This window comes from Carassius auratus, chromosome 2 (assembly GCF_003368295.1).
Source record: "Carassius auratus strain Wakin chromosome 2, ASM336829v1, whole genome shotgun sequence".
NCBI classification, from domain to species: Eukaryota; Metazoa; Chordata; class Actinopteri; order Cypriniformes; family Cyprinidae; genus Carassius; species Carassius auratus.
Genome location: NC_039244.1, coordinates 14710709 through 14728931, shown reverse-complemented (window position 1 = coordinate 14728931; position 18223 = coordinate 14710709). Strand labels below are relative to the sequence as shown.

General features: G+C 37.0%; 3 protein-coding genes across 5 annotated transcripts; 1 reads left to right on the top strand and 2 right to left on the bottom strand.

Moving 5' to 3' along the window:
• The first annotated feature begins 3647 nt into the window (after window positions 1-3647).
• Window positions 3648-5080, top strand: LOC113117118 (M-phase-specific PLK1-interacting protein-like). The gene is made up of 2 exons (XM_026285548.1): window positions 3648-4122; window positions 4347-5080. Exons 1-2 carry the CDS (start codon window positions 3787-3789, stop codon window positions 4542-4544), a joined length of 534 nt encoding a protein of 177 aa, XP_026141333.1. The 5' UTR covers window positions 3648-3786; the 3' UTR covers window positions 4545-5080.
• Window positions 5081-5368: 288 nt separating this feature from the next.
• LOC113117106 (ras-related protein Ral-A-like) lies at window positions 5369-12365 on the bottom strand. Of its 2 annotated transcripts, none has more exons than XM_026285534.1 (5): window positions 11965-12365; window positions 9670-9773; window positions 9379-9587; window positions 9070-9244; window positions 5369-7672 (listed from the first exon to the last, which is right to left on the bottom strand). In XM_026285534.1, exons 2-5 carry the CDS (start codon window positions 9769-9771, stop codon window positions 7550-7552), a joined length of 609 nt encoding a protein of 202 aa, XP_026141319.1. In that variant the 5' UTR covers window positions 9772-9773; window positions 11965-12365; the 3' UTR covers window positions 5369-7549. The 2 variants fall into 2 exon arrangements, with proteins under 2 accessions (XP_026141319.1, XP_026141311.1); XM_026285526.1 differs by having other exon boundaries at window positions 9670-9861; window positions 11965-12360.
• A 661-nt stretch (window positions 12366-13026) lies between these two features.
• Window positions 13027-17426, bottom strand: LOC113117092 (UPF0415 protein C7orf25 homolog). Of its 2 annotated transcripts, none has more exons than XM_026285513.1 (2): window positions 17323-17426; window positions 13027-14790 (listed from the first exon to the last, which is right to left on the bottom strand). In XM_026285513.1, the coding sequence occupies exon 2, from the start codon at window positions 14770-14772 to the stop codon at window positions 13459-13461; it is 1314 nt and encodes a 437-aa protein (XP_026141298.1). In that variant the 5' UTR covers window positions 14773-14790; window positions 17323-17426; the 3' UTR covers window positions 13027-13458. The 2 variants fall into 2 exon arrangements, with proteins under 2 accessions (XP_026141298.1, XP_026141289.1); XM_026285504.1 differs by having other exon boundaries at window positions 17310-17413.
• Between the last annotated feature and the right edge of the window lie 797 nt (window positions 17427-18223).

Genomic DNA, 18223 nt, shown 5'->3' with positions numbered 1-18223 from the left:
ATCTGGCAGAATGATGATTGACGCTAGCCTTACGCACTGTGAGAAAGAAAGACAATAATGCCTAGAAGTGGATCCATTCAAAAAAAGTTTCAGTCTGCTGAATTCTTGAAGGATGCTGGTGCAAACTACTTCTCACCTGAGATCCGTCACTGCCTTGAACTCCTCCAATTCCTGTAACAGATTCCCAGAGCTCCCAAATTCCATTAAGAGTCCACAAACAACAGCAACATTCATCACGTTTTCCTCTGAAACTAAGATGAATGAGCATATTACATGTAATTATTTAAGTACGCTGCACCATTTTCCCATTCGCCAAATTCAATGAAAGATTAAACATTTTATCAAAGACATTTTATCTTCATTTTCATTCCAATGAGCCCTCAATTGATTATAGCGTCCCAAACAAACTAATTTAAAGTGCCATAAGAATCACAATGAAGCAGTCCGAGAGAAGCGGGTGTGAATAGCATGTGACCAACAAAGTATAAAGCCAGATGACGAGATTTGATTATTAGAGCATGCGTATACCAATACTGAGAGATTCTGAACTTTAGATACCTCTGCGTTGAGGTACTCAGTCCTTTGATGTACAGTACCACAAGACCAATGGCATATCCTGTTCCCAAACAACTGACCTCAGGCTTGGTCCATGAACTGGTGCCAATATATTCCAAAAAAACACTAATGAACAAATAATAGAATATAAATATGACAAAGACTTGGGGCATGCATGATCGCTTGAGCAGGTATGATCCTCTCCATGATGTGCCAAAGGCCAAGAGCAAGATTTTAATGTTTCTAACTGAAGTTAGAAAGGATCTTCACTATTTCAGTTGACTTTTAGTTTTGGATCTAAACAACAAATTATGAAGCGACAGAGGATAGATATAGTTCCATTTAAACAGAATCAGCTTTTCCCTAACACAACTAATGCAAAGATGACCTTTGCAAACTAGTAAACTGGATTTTTTTTTTTTTTACAACATATCAATGAACAATAAGTTAATATGGAATAAAAAAAAATGTTTTACAGTATTGACAGTTACTTTTTCTATTTTGCCAATGAAAAGAGATCCAAACAAACTCACAGAAGAATCAAACAGTGTTTTCAGGCAACACACAGTAGTAGTGTTTAGTTCCTGGGAGAATCATGCTTTGAATGAATCGTTTGAGTGAACAATTCAGTGACTCAAGGCTGCATCCCAATAATTCCTACTATATAGCAGGCCAAAAAAATTGGTGAGATACTGAAGTGTACATTCAATGGACACTTTGGACACACGAATAGCTGGTAGGTTTCATGACGATTACATAAAGTCTTTTTAATGGTTGCAAAGTTACGCATTTAACAGAAGAACTGCAGCGCAGATGCAACTTCAATTAATTTTGTGATTCAGATACAGTCAGTAAGTTCCTTGATGAATCAGCATTTTGAATGAATCAGTTGAATTAAAGATTCACTCATAAAGATGGTCACCTGTCGCCTCCTACTGGGTGGACTGTATATTAGCACTTATGGAATTCTGCATAACAATAACAGTTGCTGAACAAGTTTTTTTTTCACACACAACATTTTGTTTCTTATCATAAAATGAACATACAAGATTTCAGGGTATTTTTAGGACAACAACAACAACAGTAAACAAAGTAAAATGCGGAGGTGACTAGCCTTCAGTGAGTGGATGATAGAGAGGCATTTGAGGTGGGACAAAGTTAGTCTGGGAACTCAGTAAACATGGGAGGTGGAGGGCTAGAACACGAGTGAAAGCTAGGGTTTGAGGAAATAGGTCACTTGCCTGGGAGATTTAAGAGGGAACAGGGTTCATCTGAGTGCCACATAGTTTCTCAATGAGATGGCATATGCCTACAGTGATACAGTTTTGTCCCATAAAACATTTTGTTCCTCACGTTTTGAAGACAAACACATGCCTCATATGCCTGTCTGCATTTTTTGTGTACATTTACTTGCTTGTTAATTCCAGACTCAGGCCATGCCAGTCAAGCCTGCGTCTGATCTTTAGCCAACTAATGATCAACATTGTCTTTCTCAGGCAGGACAGCAAAACATTGTAGTTGCTTGGCCAACCTTATATCTGAACTCAGAAATTTCAAACACCCAAAAACAATCTGAAAAACAGCATCCGAATGAACTAACGCCATGATTTAGGTTTACATATAGGCTACATCAATTATATCATTTGACTGCTTTTATGTTATAATATTGTAATGTAATGTTTATGTTACAATTAACTAAACTTGCAAACATGTGACTTCAACATCAAGTTTTGTGCTGAACATCAAGTCCCTTAAGATCAATTAAGGTAACTCGCTTTATTTGCACCACCTTTATTAGGAATTACTTAGTAGTGACATTTAAAAAATTTAGTGCCGTTGTATTCTAACTGCAGCTGTTAGCCCTGGTGGAAGTTACCAAACCTAATGTCTCAAGCATTAGATCGCCTTTTAAGGCCACACTTTCTCTGTTTCCAAATTAAATAACAGGAAAACCAAACACTGCTCTATCAATGATACTCTGACACAAGAGATTTGAAATGAACTTAATAATGTATTAAAAGAAAACACCCTTGATGTCAATCCATCAGCAGTCCTGAGTCAGAACTCTAGTGCTGTGGGAAAGTGTAATTCCTCCTCACTATATAAAGCTCTTTTCCTCTCAGCACAGAACTTTGTTTTTGATTAATTATGATCTGTTTTCAAGAGCACAGCTAATAAAATATTAACGTGTCCTTAACAGAGGTTTATTCACAATAACCCCGGACCCCTCCACCCAGAGAGTGTAGGGAGGTTTTTTTTTTTTTTTTTTTTTTTTTTAATACTTGGCTATTTTTTTTACTGCACGGATTGGTTAAACACGTTAATCTGCTCATTGCTTAATCTTTTAGTAAACTGTATAAAGAGTGATGGTTACACTGACCTCTACTGGCGTCTGAAAAGAAACAACCGTTTAGTTTCCAATGTACACTGAAAAAAAACCGTGTAGGATTATACCTTACTAATAATTTTCACTCACACATTGCTTGTGAATTTACTAATAGTTAAAACGGTAAGTAATGCACTGAGTTAAACATTACATATATAAGTGAAAAAATGACATATAGGGATATAAACACTGCTTTCAATAAAATAATAATAATAGTCTAATAATAATAGAAATAATAATAGGGCTTCCTAGGGTGCGAGTTCTTAATTTTACATTTGATGCAGGTTTCAGACACCTATTAAATATGAAGCCTGTGTTATTTTATACTTAAATGAGAGAAGAATAATTTTTTTTAGCTAATTATGTATAAAGGCTCTACACATTTATTTCCCAGGTGGGCTACAAATATAAAACACCCAGTTGAAAGGTCCATTCAGTTCCATACTGGTTAGGTGCTGGTGGACCAGTCAGGTGGTCCTTAAACAACAACAACAACAAAAGCTACATCTCAAAATAAATACTAAAAATGTTGGCTAGTGTTTGCACGGTTTCATTTTATTATTATTATTTTTTTTAATACTTAAAACAACTAGTGTCTGAACTACACTAAAACTTTTGTTAAATGGTTGGTATGTAGTGGTGCTCGTACTCTCGCCGTGACAATAGGCGGCAGTACTGAGTCTTTCACTGACTTTGTATTCAAATAATAATCGCCGAGAGACGATTCTTCTTCCGGGTTGTACTGTTTTGTTATGCCAAGCGAAAAACACGTTTAAGAGCGTCACGTTATAAATACACTAGTCTTCTGAGTTTTGGGAAACAGACTTAGAAAATATCAGTACGAGATGCAAAGACCACAGTTTCGCCATCCCCGCCAGGGCTCTGGTCCACGGGCAGCAGGCTTCCGCAGCCCGCCTCCAGCCTTCGACAGGACAGGGAGTCTGATTCCATCGCCTCCGTGGGCATTTTCTACCCCACCGCCGCCGTTTGGACCTAGATTTGGACAGTGTACTCCTAATACACCACCCAGAGAGTTTGGTGGTAACAGAGGCGGCGGCGGTGGGAAATATTTTAACGTTCAGTCTCCGGGTCATACTCCGCGCAGATCGAGCCCCAGTCCCCGCGGCGCACCGTTCAGACGCTCGCCGTATGAGAGTCCAGGACGACACTCTGGATATCAGGTAGTTCACAAGCATTACAGGGTAAAATCTAATGCCCAATTTGAGCTTTTAAACAGTTTATGTGCAGTAATTTCGCTTCTTTGCGGTATTCTGCTGCTCTAATCCGAATTAATTTATGCGATTTACGAGCGTTTGTTGTTGTTGTTGGTTAGGACACTGTTATACCATCTCTCAGTACGTGTGGTCGTTTTAACGTCTTTCTGCATGACAATTTTCTCCTAAAGGGTTCCCCTCGGACATCCACTCCGTTTGGGTCGGCGCATGGCAGGGAAAGAGGGGCAAATGATATGGAAAAATATTACAAACCGTCAATGCTCCAAGATCCCTGGGCTGACCTACAGCCCATCTCAGTTACACAAGATCAGTCTAAATGCAACTCCAAACAAACCAATACAAGCAGACAAGGGAGGTACTACAATTAAAACCTTATCTAACTTTTTATTTAGTGCACCAGTTGTGCACTGTTTTTTAAAGTCAAAAGGAGCCAGACGAACACATGGACCCGAGGCAGGATTCACCAGCAATAATTCTTGAGAAACTGACTTCACAACATTTGAAATTTAAAATCAAATGTATTTGCTTGTATAAAGAGACATTCTCTTTTACTTTTATATCTGCACCTCAACGACAGGATCATAAAACTGGGGTGCTGTTGTAACTGGCAGCCTATTTAAAGTAGTTTGCCATCTCTGGCCCACTCCCATGGAGTTTGTGAATCCTTCACTGAATTCAGAGGAATATGTCTTCAAACTCAAAATGCAGTCTTAACAAAAAGATGTCTGATCAACACATCCATCTACCTCTCAATATTGACTGTGTGCTGTTAACTAGAACCGGTCAGGTCAAGTATTTGTAGGTTTGGCTCCTTTACTAATTTTCTATGGACTTTTTATTTTTGGTTTTACCACAGTCTATGATCTTTTCTTTTTTGTATAAATAAAAAAACATGGACTGGCAACAGACATTGTAATCATAAACGGCCCACAAAAAACTATTGTTGAATAATACGCCAAATATAATTTAAAAAAGTTGTAATGCAATACAGTCCTTGTCAAAAACAATTTCAAGTTAAAATCTGTTATGCTATATTTACTAAAAACATGTTTAATATCTTCAAAATGCATCTTACCATGGAAAAATTTAGATAAAACACCGTAACATTACTACACATTTCTGCAAGTTGTAATTCAGTCTTTTTTTGTAGGTATTATGTTTTTGCTGTACAGTATACCATATGAATCTCATATTGGAGGTCTACAAAAATAGATTTTATTAATGTAACAGAAACAAAACATTTTACATTTTATAAGGTCATTATGCTTAAATGTTTGTATTTGATTTTTATTCTACAATCACCATAATTACTGTTGTAATATTACATACATCAGTGCTGTCTTTGTTTTTTTTTCTTTGATGTCAGCTAGATCGATAATGCTTATAATTTGGCCTTACCCTTTTCTGAATTCAAATTTCTGCATGTTCAGCATTTTGCCACGAGACACCCAAAATATAGAATGAAAGTGTATCTAAATGTATAAGAAAGACTAAAACAATAGAGGCTTATATTAAAATGTCCTGTATTGTAAACCCTTTTTGCGCTCAAAGACAGTCACTCTTTAAAAGTCATGATGGGTCTCTTGAGGCATCAGTTGTTGATATGTCAGTATCATTGCCACATGGCACACTTACCACACACACAGACCAATCAAGAGCTTGCTGAGGCATAGTAAACCACTATGACTGATTAAACAGAGGGAACGAAAAACTTGCATATGCCACAGTGCACACAACTATCTGAGTAAAGACAGTAAGAAAGCATTTAAAAGAGATAGTGTAGTTGTAGCTGCAAAAGATTACAACATAGTAATGTGGAAATAAACTGTCAAGCTCACATGTATTTATTTACACGTGGATGTGCTTATTTAAAACCATTCATCAAAGGGTGACAATTCTTTTTACTCCAGCCAGCAGGACCAGGTGTCCGAAATGCAGATGGTGTCTAGCCCTTAGCGGTTTTTAATTTTAGTATGAGGGAGTATGATTTCACAATTAACTCTTCCCCTTAAAAATAATAATAATAATAATAATAAACTTATTAGTTTATTATTAAACTTAAAATAGTAGTTTATTATTAAACTTAAAGAAATATTAAATTGCATATAAGTTATGATAAAGTACACAATTCAGTCTTTGTAATAAATTCCAACCTGTTTTCACAGTAAAGTCAACTAAAGCTAGATGACACTCTCATTTTTAAATTGTAAAATCTGTGTGTTATTTGGGACCCCTAGATAGCACAAAACAAACCTCTAAATCTGGTGCCACACACAGGAATAAGTGAATAAGCCCTTTTGACTACAAATATTTTATGAACAGTACTGTGCAAAAGTGTTAGGTCACTAGTATTTATATCAGTATAAATATCAGTTTACATTTCCAAACATTATTTTTGCCATTAAATGGAATAATGGAATAATTTTTGTTTGCACAAGGAGTCTGACAACAGAGATCTGACCTCATCATCTTCAGTCTGTCTGGACTTCTGACACACTACAGCAAAACATAGATATAACTGACTTAAAACCATTTTGTTATTGGAGAAAATACTAGTGGCCTAAGACTTTTGCACAGTACTGTATATGTGTTTAAAAGAGAGATTGGAAATGAGTTTGGTGCACTGTTAGATTTAGGATATGAAAATGAAATAATGGACAGTGTCAGCTTTATTGAAATGCACGAGCTTTTACACTTTAAACTTTGAATTTAAAGAAAGGTTTTGGTAAAAAGCCAATTAGGAATAAATTCCATCGATTCCTGAGAATATTTTTAATAATTTGTATATTTGCTTGGGAAATATTTAGCATTGCCTATGTTACACAAAGATATATAGCTATAATTTTCTTTAAGAAAATTACCTAACAGCATTTATGTGGCTTAACACCCAACATTTTTGTATACTCTAATATTAAGGCTTTAATTTAAAAAGTAAAACAGAGCAGGAGGTTAAAATCCTCAAAATACACTGTAAACTTGCTAACAAATAGTTAGGAGTAGTAGTTTTTTACCTAAAGTGTTAGTGTTCAGCACTTAATCTACTCACATTCAACTAAAAGCAACTAAAGTGAACAGAATCTAGTTACAAGTAAAAAATATATAATAGTATTATTTATAGTCAGTTACGGTGTGCTTGAGCCGAGAAATGTTCTTATGATATGTAAGACCTTTGAAACCATTTGTTATTTTAATGCATATCTGATGTTCTGCCCTTTTATACCATTGAGAAACAGACACAGGCTGTAGCCTAGATGTGTTTTTAGGAGATGATCTCCAGCATTTTTGCCTGGAGTGTTATGAAAACTTGATGGATTTTTTGGGAAGCAGTGGAAGGGTAGAGAAGAGATGTTAGCGTTATAGTGTGACCCAGTCATTATAAAATGCAACATCTTTCTCGAATTCTGGTTGCCAAACTTTTTCTCTTCTTTTTTCCATTTTTCTCTTTGCCATCTTCCATTTTTCTGGCTCTGATTTCACGCATAAGATCAAAAAACACCTGGAGAGATTACAAAGGTTGTATGAATGTATCATTAGTTCTGCTAATAATACGGATTCATTGTACTTGGTGAAGGGATAGTTTACCCAAAAATGAAAGTTTGTCATCATTTACTCGCACTCACGTCATCAAAAACATGTATTACTGACAGGCTTTCTTCTGTGAAGCACAAAAGATATTTCCAGTGTTTGCATCAAAGTCAGTGGGGGCCAATTCAATTTTTTTAATTAAAATTAAAAAATTAAATTAGATTTTTTTTAAGGCTGTCAATTTTAATGCAAACAATACATTTTACAATCCTTAGCATGTTAAAATAATTAAATGCAATTAAAGGGATACTTCACCCCAAAATTAAAATTTTGTCATTAATCACTTATACCCCCCCCCCCCCGACACACGCGCACACACACACACACACTGTTCCAAACCCGTAGAAGATTAGTTTGTCTTCAGAACAAAATTTAAAATATTTGAGATGAAAACCATAAGTGGTTCAACCGTAATGTTATCAAAATACGAAAATACTTTTTGAACGCAAAAAATAAATAAAGAGACTATTCAACAATTCATCTCCTCTGTGTCTCCTCGTCCCCATAGTGCCATTTTGGAGAATATCTGCTAACTCTTCTGTGTCAGCCACAACACATGGATATGGTTTCTACATGTATTTACGCTTTGATTTGAATAAAAACAGCGCATCTGTGCAGCGCGGCTAAAACAGAAGAACATACATAGTTTGCGTTCAGCAGATGTTCTCCAAAATGGCACTATGATGACGCAGAGATACAGAGGAGATGAATTGGTTTTTTTTCCGTTGTGTACAAAAAGTATTCTCCGCTTCATAATGTTACAGTGGAACCACTGATGGCAGATTGACTATTCTGACAATATCTTTCTTTTCTGGACCTTGACAGTGTAATTTACCTGGCAGTTCATGGGACAGTCACAATCCTCCTGGTTTTCATTCAAAATATATAAAATTGTGTTCCGAAGATGAACAAAGCTTTTATGGTTTGGAATGACATGGGGGTGAGTGATTAATGATAAACTTTTCATTTTGGGGTGGAGTATCCCTTTAATGCAAAAATTCTGGATACAGCAAATTATTACAAAATAAACATTTGAAGCAAGATAAATGGTCTATGAAGTGTGTGATTAATCATGTTTAATCACTGGAAAAAGGTGTGACGATTTAAAATTTTAATCTAATGACAGCCCTAGTTTTTTTTAATTTGAACATTCTTCAAAATATAATCTTTAAATTTCACATTGGAAAATGTCATGCAGGCTTGAAACAACATGTAGGTAAATAAAAAATGACGATTTTCGTTTTTGGGTGAACTATCCCTCAAAGTATTACATGTAATGGTTGCAAAACCAGTTTTTGCAAGGCCTACCTTATCTACGTTGGCACGGGTTTTGGCAGAAGTCTCGACATAGCTGACTGCCCACTGATCTGCTCTGGCCTTGGCCTCCTCCACTCCGACCTGCCGTCGCTCCTCCAAGTCAGACTTATTTCCCACCAGCAGGAAAGGTACGTTCTCCTCCTCCTTCACTCGAAGGATCTGTTCTCTAAAATTAAGAGGTAAAATGAGAAAGCTCTGGATATGTTTTGCTGCACGAACATGATAATTAGCCAAGCTTTTGATTTCTACTGTGCAAGACCAGTATTGTGTTAACCACCGGTTTCCAAGTCATCGGTCTACCTGAAATCAACAGTAGCAGCAAAGGATTCGGATTCTGTGATGGAAAACATGCAGAGAAATCCCTCTCCGCTGCGGAAGTAGTTGTCCCGAATGGCAGCGTAGTCCTCCTGTCCCGCTGTGTCGAGGATGTCGATCTGGACCTCCTCTCCATCCAAGACCACCTTTTTTCTGTAGCTGTCCGCTTTGGTGGGCTCATAGTCTTCAACAAACTTGAAAAAAATCAGCATAATTATACTTCGTAGTTAACCTCAATTTACACATGATGTGAAATCCCTAAACATCAAGTCTTACCTCATCATACATGAATTGCAGTGTTAATGCTGACTTGCCCACGCCACCGCTGCCCACCATTATCACTTTGTGAAGGGCCAAAGAATTCCTGTTAGCAGCCATGGCTTCAGGAAATGAGAGATGGGTGGCAGTGCAGTGAAGTAGTGAGAAATCAGAGGTAGATGGGTATTAAGGGAAACCTATAAGGAAGAACTTTGAGAAGAACAGAGTAGATGCTAATGCTTGTGTGGTTGTTTATACAGCAGCAACTATTTTAGTCATACAGGAACAATTACCCTTATTCATTATTAATAATAATATACCTGCACCCTTTCAAGTGAGTTAAACATGTTTGGGGTTACTTATGAATAATCAGCTTTGTCTCGTTCCCATCATTCATTCAGCTTATGATGATGATAACACAGACTTACTTTCTTCTCTGTCCCCTGAAAAAATGCTAAAACAATGAGGTTTCTCATGAAAGCTAGCACAGCATTTGTCAGTTCCCTTCCTAACTGACATCATTGCTCACTAGAATGAAGGAAAAACACAAACTCATCAGTTCTCCTTCAGGACTGTTGATGGTTTGCCCAAACATTTAAGTTCTGTCATCATTTACTCACCCTCATGTCATTCCAAACCTGTGTGACTTTCTTTTGTGGAACATGAAAGAAGACATTTTGAAGAATGTGGTCAGCCAAACAGCTTTGGTAACCATTTAATTCCATTGGATGGACAAACAAGTTAACAGCCAATGGGATATTTCTCCGAATATCATCTTTTATGTTCCACAAAGAATGTTTGGAATCACATAGTGAGTAAATGATGATGGAATTTATTTATTTTTTGAGGGGGAACACCCCTTTAAATCTTCCTATCAGATGTAATCCATGTGGAATCAATGGATTACATATTGCCAAATAAATCACACAGATAATCCTCAGTATCAGGCAACTGTCCAGATTGTGAGACTATAGGTCATAGGTGTAATCTGATTGTATGTAATAAGTTTGTAAAAAAAAAAAAAAAAAAAAACTGGAATCATAGGCGGAGTCTCTACACAATAATATAGTATTATTGCTGTTGACTCAAGTGCAGACTGCTACCAACAGCAGTTGTTTTAGTTTAAGTTGTTTTTTGTTTTACTCAGTTTACACAGCTCTTCTGTGGTGTATACAGAGGGGGCGTGACTATGTTCACGTGATTAACATGATTACAAAGAGTCAGAAAAACATTTGAATGGAAAATGTAAATGAGCACTTGACTAATGGGGCATCACATTTTTATAAAGATACCTCTGCAGGATTTTGTTTGTGTCCCTGGTTCAGTCTAATAAAATGTTTCTGTCATTATAGCGGTATATTTACTAATTAGCCTTTCAAAACAGACCACGCATCATCTCTGAGTATAATACATATAAATTATGATTAAATGCACCCTCCATATGTATATATATAATTATATATAATTATAGATGGATGGATAGGTAGATAAAGTACAAAGTTCTCCATTTAATGGGAACATCATTTGTATCCCTACAGATACAATAATTTGACAGACTGTAAATCACAGATATGTATAAGGTAGCAAACAACATGAATAGTCACACATGTTCTCCAGCGGTCTTTATATTCAGTAGCAGCGTCATTTAAAATCTACAATACGTTCTGTGAGTTTCACTATAATGTAAATATGGCAAAATATTTTACGAACAGGGAGCGGACTGCGGAGGACCTACCGCTGTGACAAATAAATAAACTTGGGGTGGTGATCCATTCCACGACAACTGAACAACGGCAACAATATTTGCGCGCGATATTTGACACCTGTTCCGTTCGTACAGTCGTTTACAGGAAAGCAAGACTCGCGTGGATTGTATTAATTCATTCAACAGCCGCTAGAGAGTGAATTGTTCTAATGCAGGGGTTTCAATCATTCAAAAAGAGGATCGCCAACCACCTTGTTTCAGAAAGTGCTCATTGATACAGTTAATGACAGCTGCTGAGTTAGCAGGCTAACGTTAACTCAATTGTGTCAAAATGACACACACACGAGGGGCTCTTGTAGTTCGTGAGCACTCGGGAGTAAAATCTCGAGTGATTTTCCTTTTATATTTAAATACTGACAGCGCGCTAACTGCCACTTCCGTGTTTAAGGGAGGATTTGGTTTTTAGCACTCGACTGCTAACAGGAAAAACGTACTGCTTGAGAACTTATAACGTGGTTGTTTAACAAACCGTTCAACAAAGTAGACGAATGGCAGTGTGCTGTTACAATAAACGTGAAAGAAAAAGTGTGTACAAATCAGATACTTACCAAATGAACAGGTACTCGTGTGCTCGACGTCTTGTTAGCTTTGCTTCAGTTCATGACTCGGAAGGGAGCAGCACTACTGACAGCTTCGGCTGAATGGGCTTGGTCTTCACGCAGACTGGTTACATGTAAACAAAGGAAATATGTATCTAATATGCTAAGATCTGAGCGTGTTAAATAATGCCACCTAACTTGATGGGTTACGTCTCCATAATACATTTCTTTCTCAACTACAAATAGTTTTAGTGTTGTTTTAAAACTGTTTGTAATTCCAGGGCCATCTTGTCGATAATACCTCTACAGTATCGGGTTTACAGTACAGACTCAAACTAGCATGTTGTGTTTTACCACCTTAACAAAATTGTCCGCGTAGAGGTCAGCAGGCTAACTGTACAGTAGTTGCCTGTCTCTTACTGAAGGCCATAATGATGGTAAACTAGGACTGTGATATCAGTGACTTTCTAGTTCCTTTCAAATATAATCATAACTATTTAAATTAATAGGAAGTTATTTTATGAAATATTAAAATATTTATCTCAATCTGAATTTCATAGTGCAAGGTGTCATCTCATGAAGCATCTACGCATATATTATACTAGAGCTGGCTTTACATTTTTTGCATTTTTTATTTTTAATCAATCGGTGCTGAGGTTCATGGATCTATGAAGTCAGTTCCCCTCAAGTTCACACAGGTGTCCTAGAAGAATAAGCACAGATGTAGTTCATATTAACAATAAACGTCTTTCAAAACCAGAAAGTGTTGAATTCTTTATAAATTCATTTCTAGCTAAGTGTGCTGTTTTTAAAATAAATGTCAGTCACTTGTTTGATATTAATAAATATAATTTTAGCAGCCATCTTCATTCATTGCCAAATGATCTGTCAGAAATCATTCTGATTGGTGCTCAAGAAACATCATCATTATCAGTAATATTGATAACTGCTGCTCAGTATTTTTGTGGAAACCAGGATACATTTCTTTCAGGAATCTTGAATGAAAAGTTCAAAAGAAAACCACAACATAACGTCAGAGAATCACAAGGAGATATTCTTCATGAGACAAAGTCATTTGAAGAGTTTATTTAGTACTCTAATGACAATTTATGCCACCAGATGATCAGGTTTGTGAAAAGAAATTGAAATAATAATAATAAAACCCTGAGGCATGTAGACGAGAGCTTTGAAAAGAAAGTATACGCCTCTGTTTAAACACTGTTTTGACACTATATTTTTGATATAATCATACATTTGGTTAATTTGACATCTCTGCTGGCTTTGCATTGAATTACATTTGAGGCACTAAGCTCACGGAGTTTACATAAAGATTGCTGAGTGTCTGTATCCAACCAGCCATACAATTTATTTGTGTCTATACAGTAGTGCCTCTCATGAATGTCTGGCTTTAAGAATGATAAATAACTCTAGCCATCTCTCATCCAATAACTGTCCATATCTTATACAATAACCTCCTGACATAAGTCTTTTACAGCCCATCAGTCATATTGGAGTTGCTCTCCATTCTTTCCCCTCAGTGAGTGCACGAGGTTGGTGGATGAACACGCTGTATCGCACACCCTGGTTAGCAGCAGCGCGAACGAATCCGCTATTCGCAGTCATCGTGATGGCCTGCAAGGTGTCCCCTGTCCCAAAGATCATCAGTGATCTATGATTCACCTTTGAGCTCGTAACTAAGCGTTTGGTGCGCTCAGAGGGCTGATCCGGAACTACTTTAAGCCTGGCCAGCAGCTCCTTGGCTCTGGATTTTTCTCCCGGGCCTCCTAACGTATCCAAGATCACCTGGAAATCCTCAACCGCGGAATGACAAGCAAACAGCTCTTTTCCCTTCATGAACTCCTCCAGCTGGGGCAGGACCTTCTCTTGGCGTTCCTGAGCGGCCTGTTCAGTCAGCACCACTTCCTTAAAAGTGAAGTGACAGTTGCCGTGGCTGAGGGACGACACATACGTGATCAAAGTGGTGATGTCAAGGTTCACCCTGTTGCACACGTCCACCTTCACTTCAGTGGGGAAGGCAAGGCTGGCCACAATGGTGTCTCGATCAACACGGGTGTGCATAAGCTCTGTGTCATCACTGTCGTCGTCGTCATCAACTTCCTCTTCTTCATCAACTAAAGCTTCATTCTCTCCCTCCTGTTCCTCTTCCACACAACCAGGTTTGTCTTCACTGTCTTCATCCTCTTCCTCTTCTCCAACTCCGATCATTGTATTAACAGCAACAATGTCACCTCTCACAGATATGCCCATCTCTTTGAGCCTGTCTGCCATAGGACTGGAGACCCCATTGTAGAAGGCAAATATAATGTGAGGGTTGCTGTACTGCACAGGCTGCTGCCGACTGGCCTCCAGGAAATCTTCTGCTTGTCGTATAACGCTTTTATCCCCATACTGGCCACGACCTTGCCAGATGTTGTGCAGTGCCTCTGCCTTGCGGCCAATGGCTTTCACCCAAGTGTGTCCGCCATTCGCCACCACGTCAACCACCAACGTCTGCTTCTGGCCATCAGGTCCCTCGTAGGAGAACACGTGCAGGACACTCACCACATTTTCTAGATTCTCGGCTGATTCGACGATGGCCCTCAGATGAGTGAGATTGGTACTTTGCAGGTGCGACTCCTTGATCACAACCTTGCCGGCCTCTACCTTCTGCAGGAATTTGAGCTCAGCCCGCAGCTTACTGCACAGTTTAGCGCGTCCCTCAACCTCACGGCCTTGTCGACTGCAAATCTTGTCCACTCGCTCAAGCAGCTCCTTGGCTACTCTGATCCGGTCCTGCAGCGTGTTGTAAGTAGCCATTGCTGTTGAACATTATTCCTACAGAATGAGAAAGAAAAAGGCTTACATAATGACCACAGAGCTGTAAGACAACATATGTTTGTATAGTACATTTGAAAATAACCGCTAATCCTTAGAATACATAAAAATTACAATTAAAGGAATATTTCAACCAAAAATGAAATTCTGCTGAAAATGTACTCATGCTCAGGCCATCTAAGATGTAGATGAGTTTCTTCATCAGGACAGATTTAGATAAATTTAGCATTACATCAGTTGCTTACAAATGTCGAGTCCAAACAGCTGATAAAAAGATCACAATAATCCACATTAATCCAGTCCATCAATTAAGGTCTTGTAAAGCAAAGAAGTGCATGTTTGTAATAAACAAATTCATCAAGACATACAAACCCGATTCAAAAAAGTTGGGACACTGTACAAATCGTGAATAAAAACAAAATACAGAATACAAGAATACAAAATAGGTGACATATCAAATGTTTAAACTGAGAAAATGTATCATTTTAAGGGGGAAATAAGTTGAATTTACATTTCATGGCATCAACACATCTCAAAAAAGTTGGGACAATTCCATGTTTACCACTTACGCAAATGTCTGGGGACTGAGACAAATTGCTCAAGTGTAGGAATAGAAATGTTGTCAGATTCTTGTCTAATACAGGCTTCTAGTTGCTCAACTGTCTTAGGCCTTCTTTGTCACATCTTCCTCTTTATGATCTTAAAGATCTGGACTGCAGGCAAGCCAGAAAACAGTTTTCCACTTTGCCACAGTCCATTTTAAATGAGCCTTGGCCCAGAGAAAACGCCTGCACTTCTGGATCATGTTTAGATATGGCTTCTTTTTTGACCTATAGAGTTTTAGCCGGCAACGGCAAATGGCACGGTGGATTGTGTTCACGACAATGTTTTCTGGAAGTATTCCTTAACCCATGTTGTGATTTCCATTACAGTAGCATTCCTGTATGTGATGCAGTGCCGTCTAAGGGCCCGAAGATCACACAAATACAGTATGGTTTTCTGGCCTTGACCCTTACGCACAGAGATTGTTCCAGATTCTCTCAATCTTTGGATGATATTATGCACTGTAGAGGATGAGGACTTCAAACTCTTAACAATTTTTATCTGAGAAACTCCTTTCTGATATTGCTTCACTATTTTTCACCACACCACAGCAAATGGTGATCCTCTTCCCATCTTGACTTCTGAGAGACACTGCCACTCTGAGAGGCTCTTTTTATACCCAATCATGTTGCCAACTGAGCTAATAAATTGCTAATTGGTCCTCCAGTTGTTCTTTATATGTACATTTAACTTTTCCGGCCTCTTATTGCTACCTGTCCCAACTTTTTTGGAATGTGTAGCTTTCATGAAATCCAAAATGAGCCAATATTTGGCATGACATTTCAAAATGTATCCCTTTCAACATTTGATATGTTATCTATATTCTATTGTGAATAAAATTTTAGTTTATGAGATTTGTAAATTATTCCATTCCTTTTATTACTCTTAATTTGTACAGTGTCCCAACTTTTTTGGAATCGGGTTTGTATTTAACTCCATACGAGTCCTCTATCCATTTTGCTTGCTTCAGTAAAAAATCCTCTCATCTGTATCAGGAGAGAAATGTCTGCACAACAAGCACTGTTTACAGGCAAAAACAGTTCTAAAGAAATATGGTGGTTAATTTTAATATCAGAAGACAACTGGAGATTTTTTCATTGGGGGAAGTGTTATTATTGATTTTAGATTACTTTGGCCAGAAACAATGGCTTAAAGTTCCAATACATTACTGACAGATTTGTTTCTTCCAAACATTTTTATTTTTTGTCACAAAACTACAATTGATGAACTGTAGTCGTGTGAATTATTGTGTTGTTTTTTTTTTATAAGCTATTTAGACTCTCATTTTGACGGCACCCATTCACTGCAGAGGATCCACTGATGAGCAAGTTACGTAATGCTATTTTTCTCAAAAAAATCTGTTCAGATGAAGAAAGAAACTCATGTACATCTTGAATGGCCTGAGGTAAGTACATTTTCAGCAAAAATATTACAATTTTTGGGTGACCTGTTCCCTAATAATAATCTGTTATTTAATCTGGATTTGTTATATTATTATTTATCTAAACGGAAATTCTGGTCTAACGAGATATCGCTTTTTAAATTAACCACTAATGGCAGCAGAAGCAGGACACAAGAAGACTTTATAGCTGAATGAGCAAAAATCATATTAACGTTACTTCCATCAGCATCAAAAAAGGTTCGCTGAGGTAAATTCGCTAAGGAGTAGCTTTAACAAACCACTACTGCATAATTCAGATATTAGCCTTACGAGCACATCAATCAGTGCCCAGACTATCACGTTGTTTCTACACACCGGCTCATAAATACGCGGGCTTGTCAGCTTGCTTGGTTAAAGCCATGGTTTTCTACAGTATACCAGTTCACTTGCTTGCTTTAAATAAGAGAACAATAACGGCTGATCGTTAAGGGGAAAAAAACTAAGTTAGCCTATCCGGAAACTGTGAAATACTTACCATAGATACTTACAGCAGCATACAGGTTCAAGTTCTGCTTCTTCTGTTTTGAGCTGACGCTTTTGAGCCACGAAGTAGAAGAAAGTAGTGCTGTCATAATGAGTTTGTGTCGCCACCTAGCTTGGAGGTTATATGAATTGCATGAATTGCTGCCCGTTACACTAGCGTAGAAATATTATTCAGTTCCACAATTAGGGAATTTTTATTTATATTTTGAATTGTATACAAAATTCCCCAGTCTTAGTCTATTTTAGAGGCATTTTTCTTCACATATTTCCTCCATGCAGTCCATTGATTTGAAATGTATATAGCTTAAAAAAACGCTACGAAAACCATTTTAAAATGTTCTTTTAAAATATAGGCTATTATTTTAAAATAACTAGCATCTATTTCTATGTTTCTTTTCTTTTTTCTTTTTTTTTATCTCAAGACAAACACAAAAGCTCTTATAACTAATAATGTAATGATGACTAAGTTTTATATTTCAATCAAAATCTTACTACTGAGATTCAGTCTGTTACTAATAGCTACCGGAATATACATTAGTGCCTAATATGTTTTAGTTTTAATAAATAATATAAAATGATAGATAGCAACTGTCTAAGAAATAAGTACTAATAAATAGTTACTAGTAAAACTGAAATTGGTCTGAGAAAGTCAGACACGAATAGAATGAGTGGCAAAAAAAATTGCCATTTACAAGAATATTTAGTCATAATCATATTGAGAAAAGTATAGTTGGTCTAACATAATAACATCAAATTAAATATAAAACTTGTTATTATAGGATTTTGAATATAATTTAAGATAATTTTGATATTAATATAAATAAAGTGAAGATTAATTAATAATAATAATTTATAAAATATTTTTTCTGTCTTTAAAGATTCTTCATGTAACCTTGTAAGACTTTT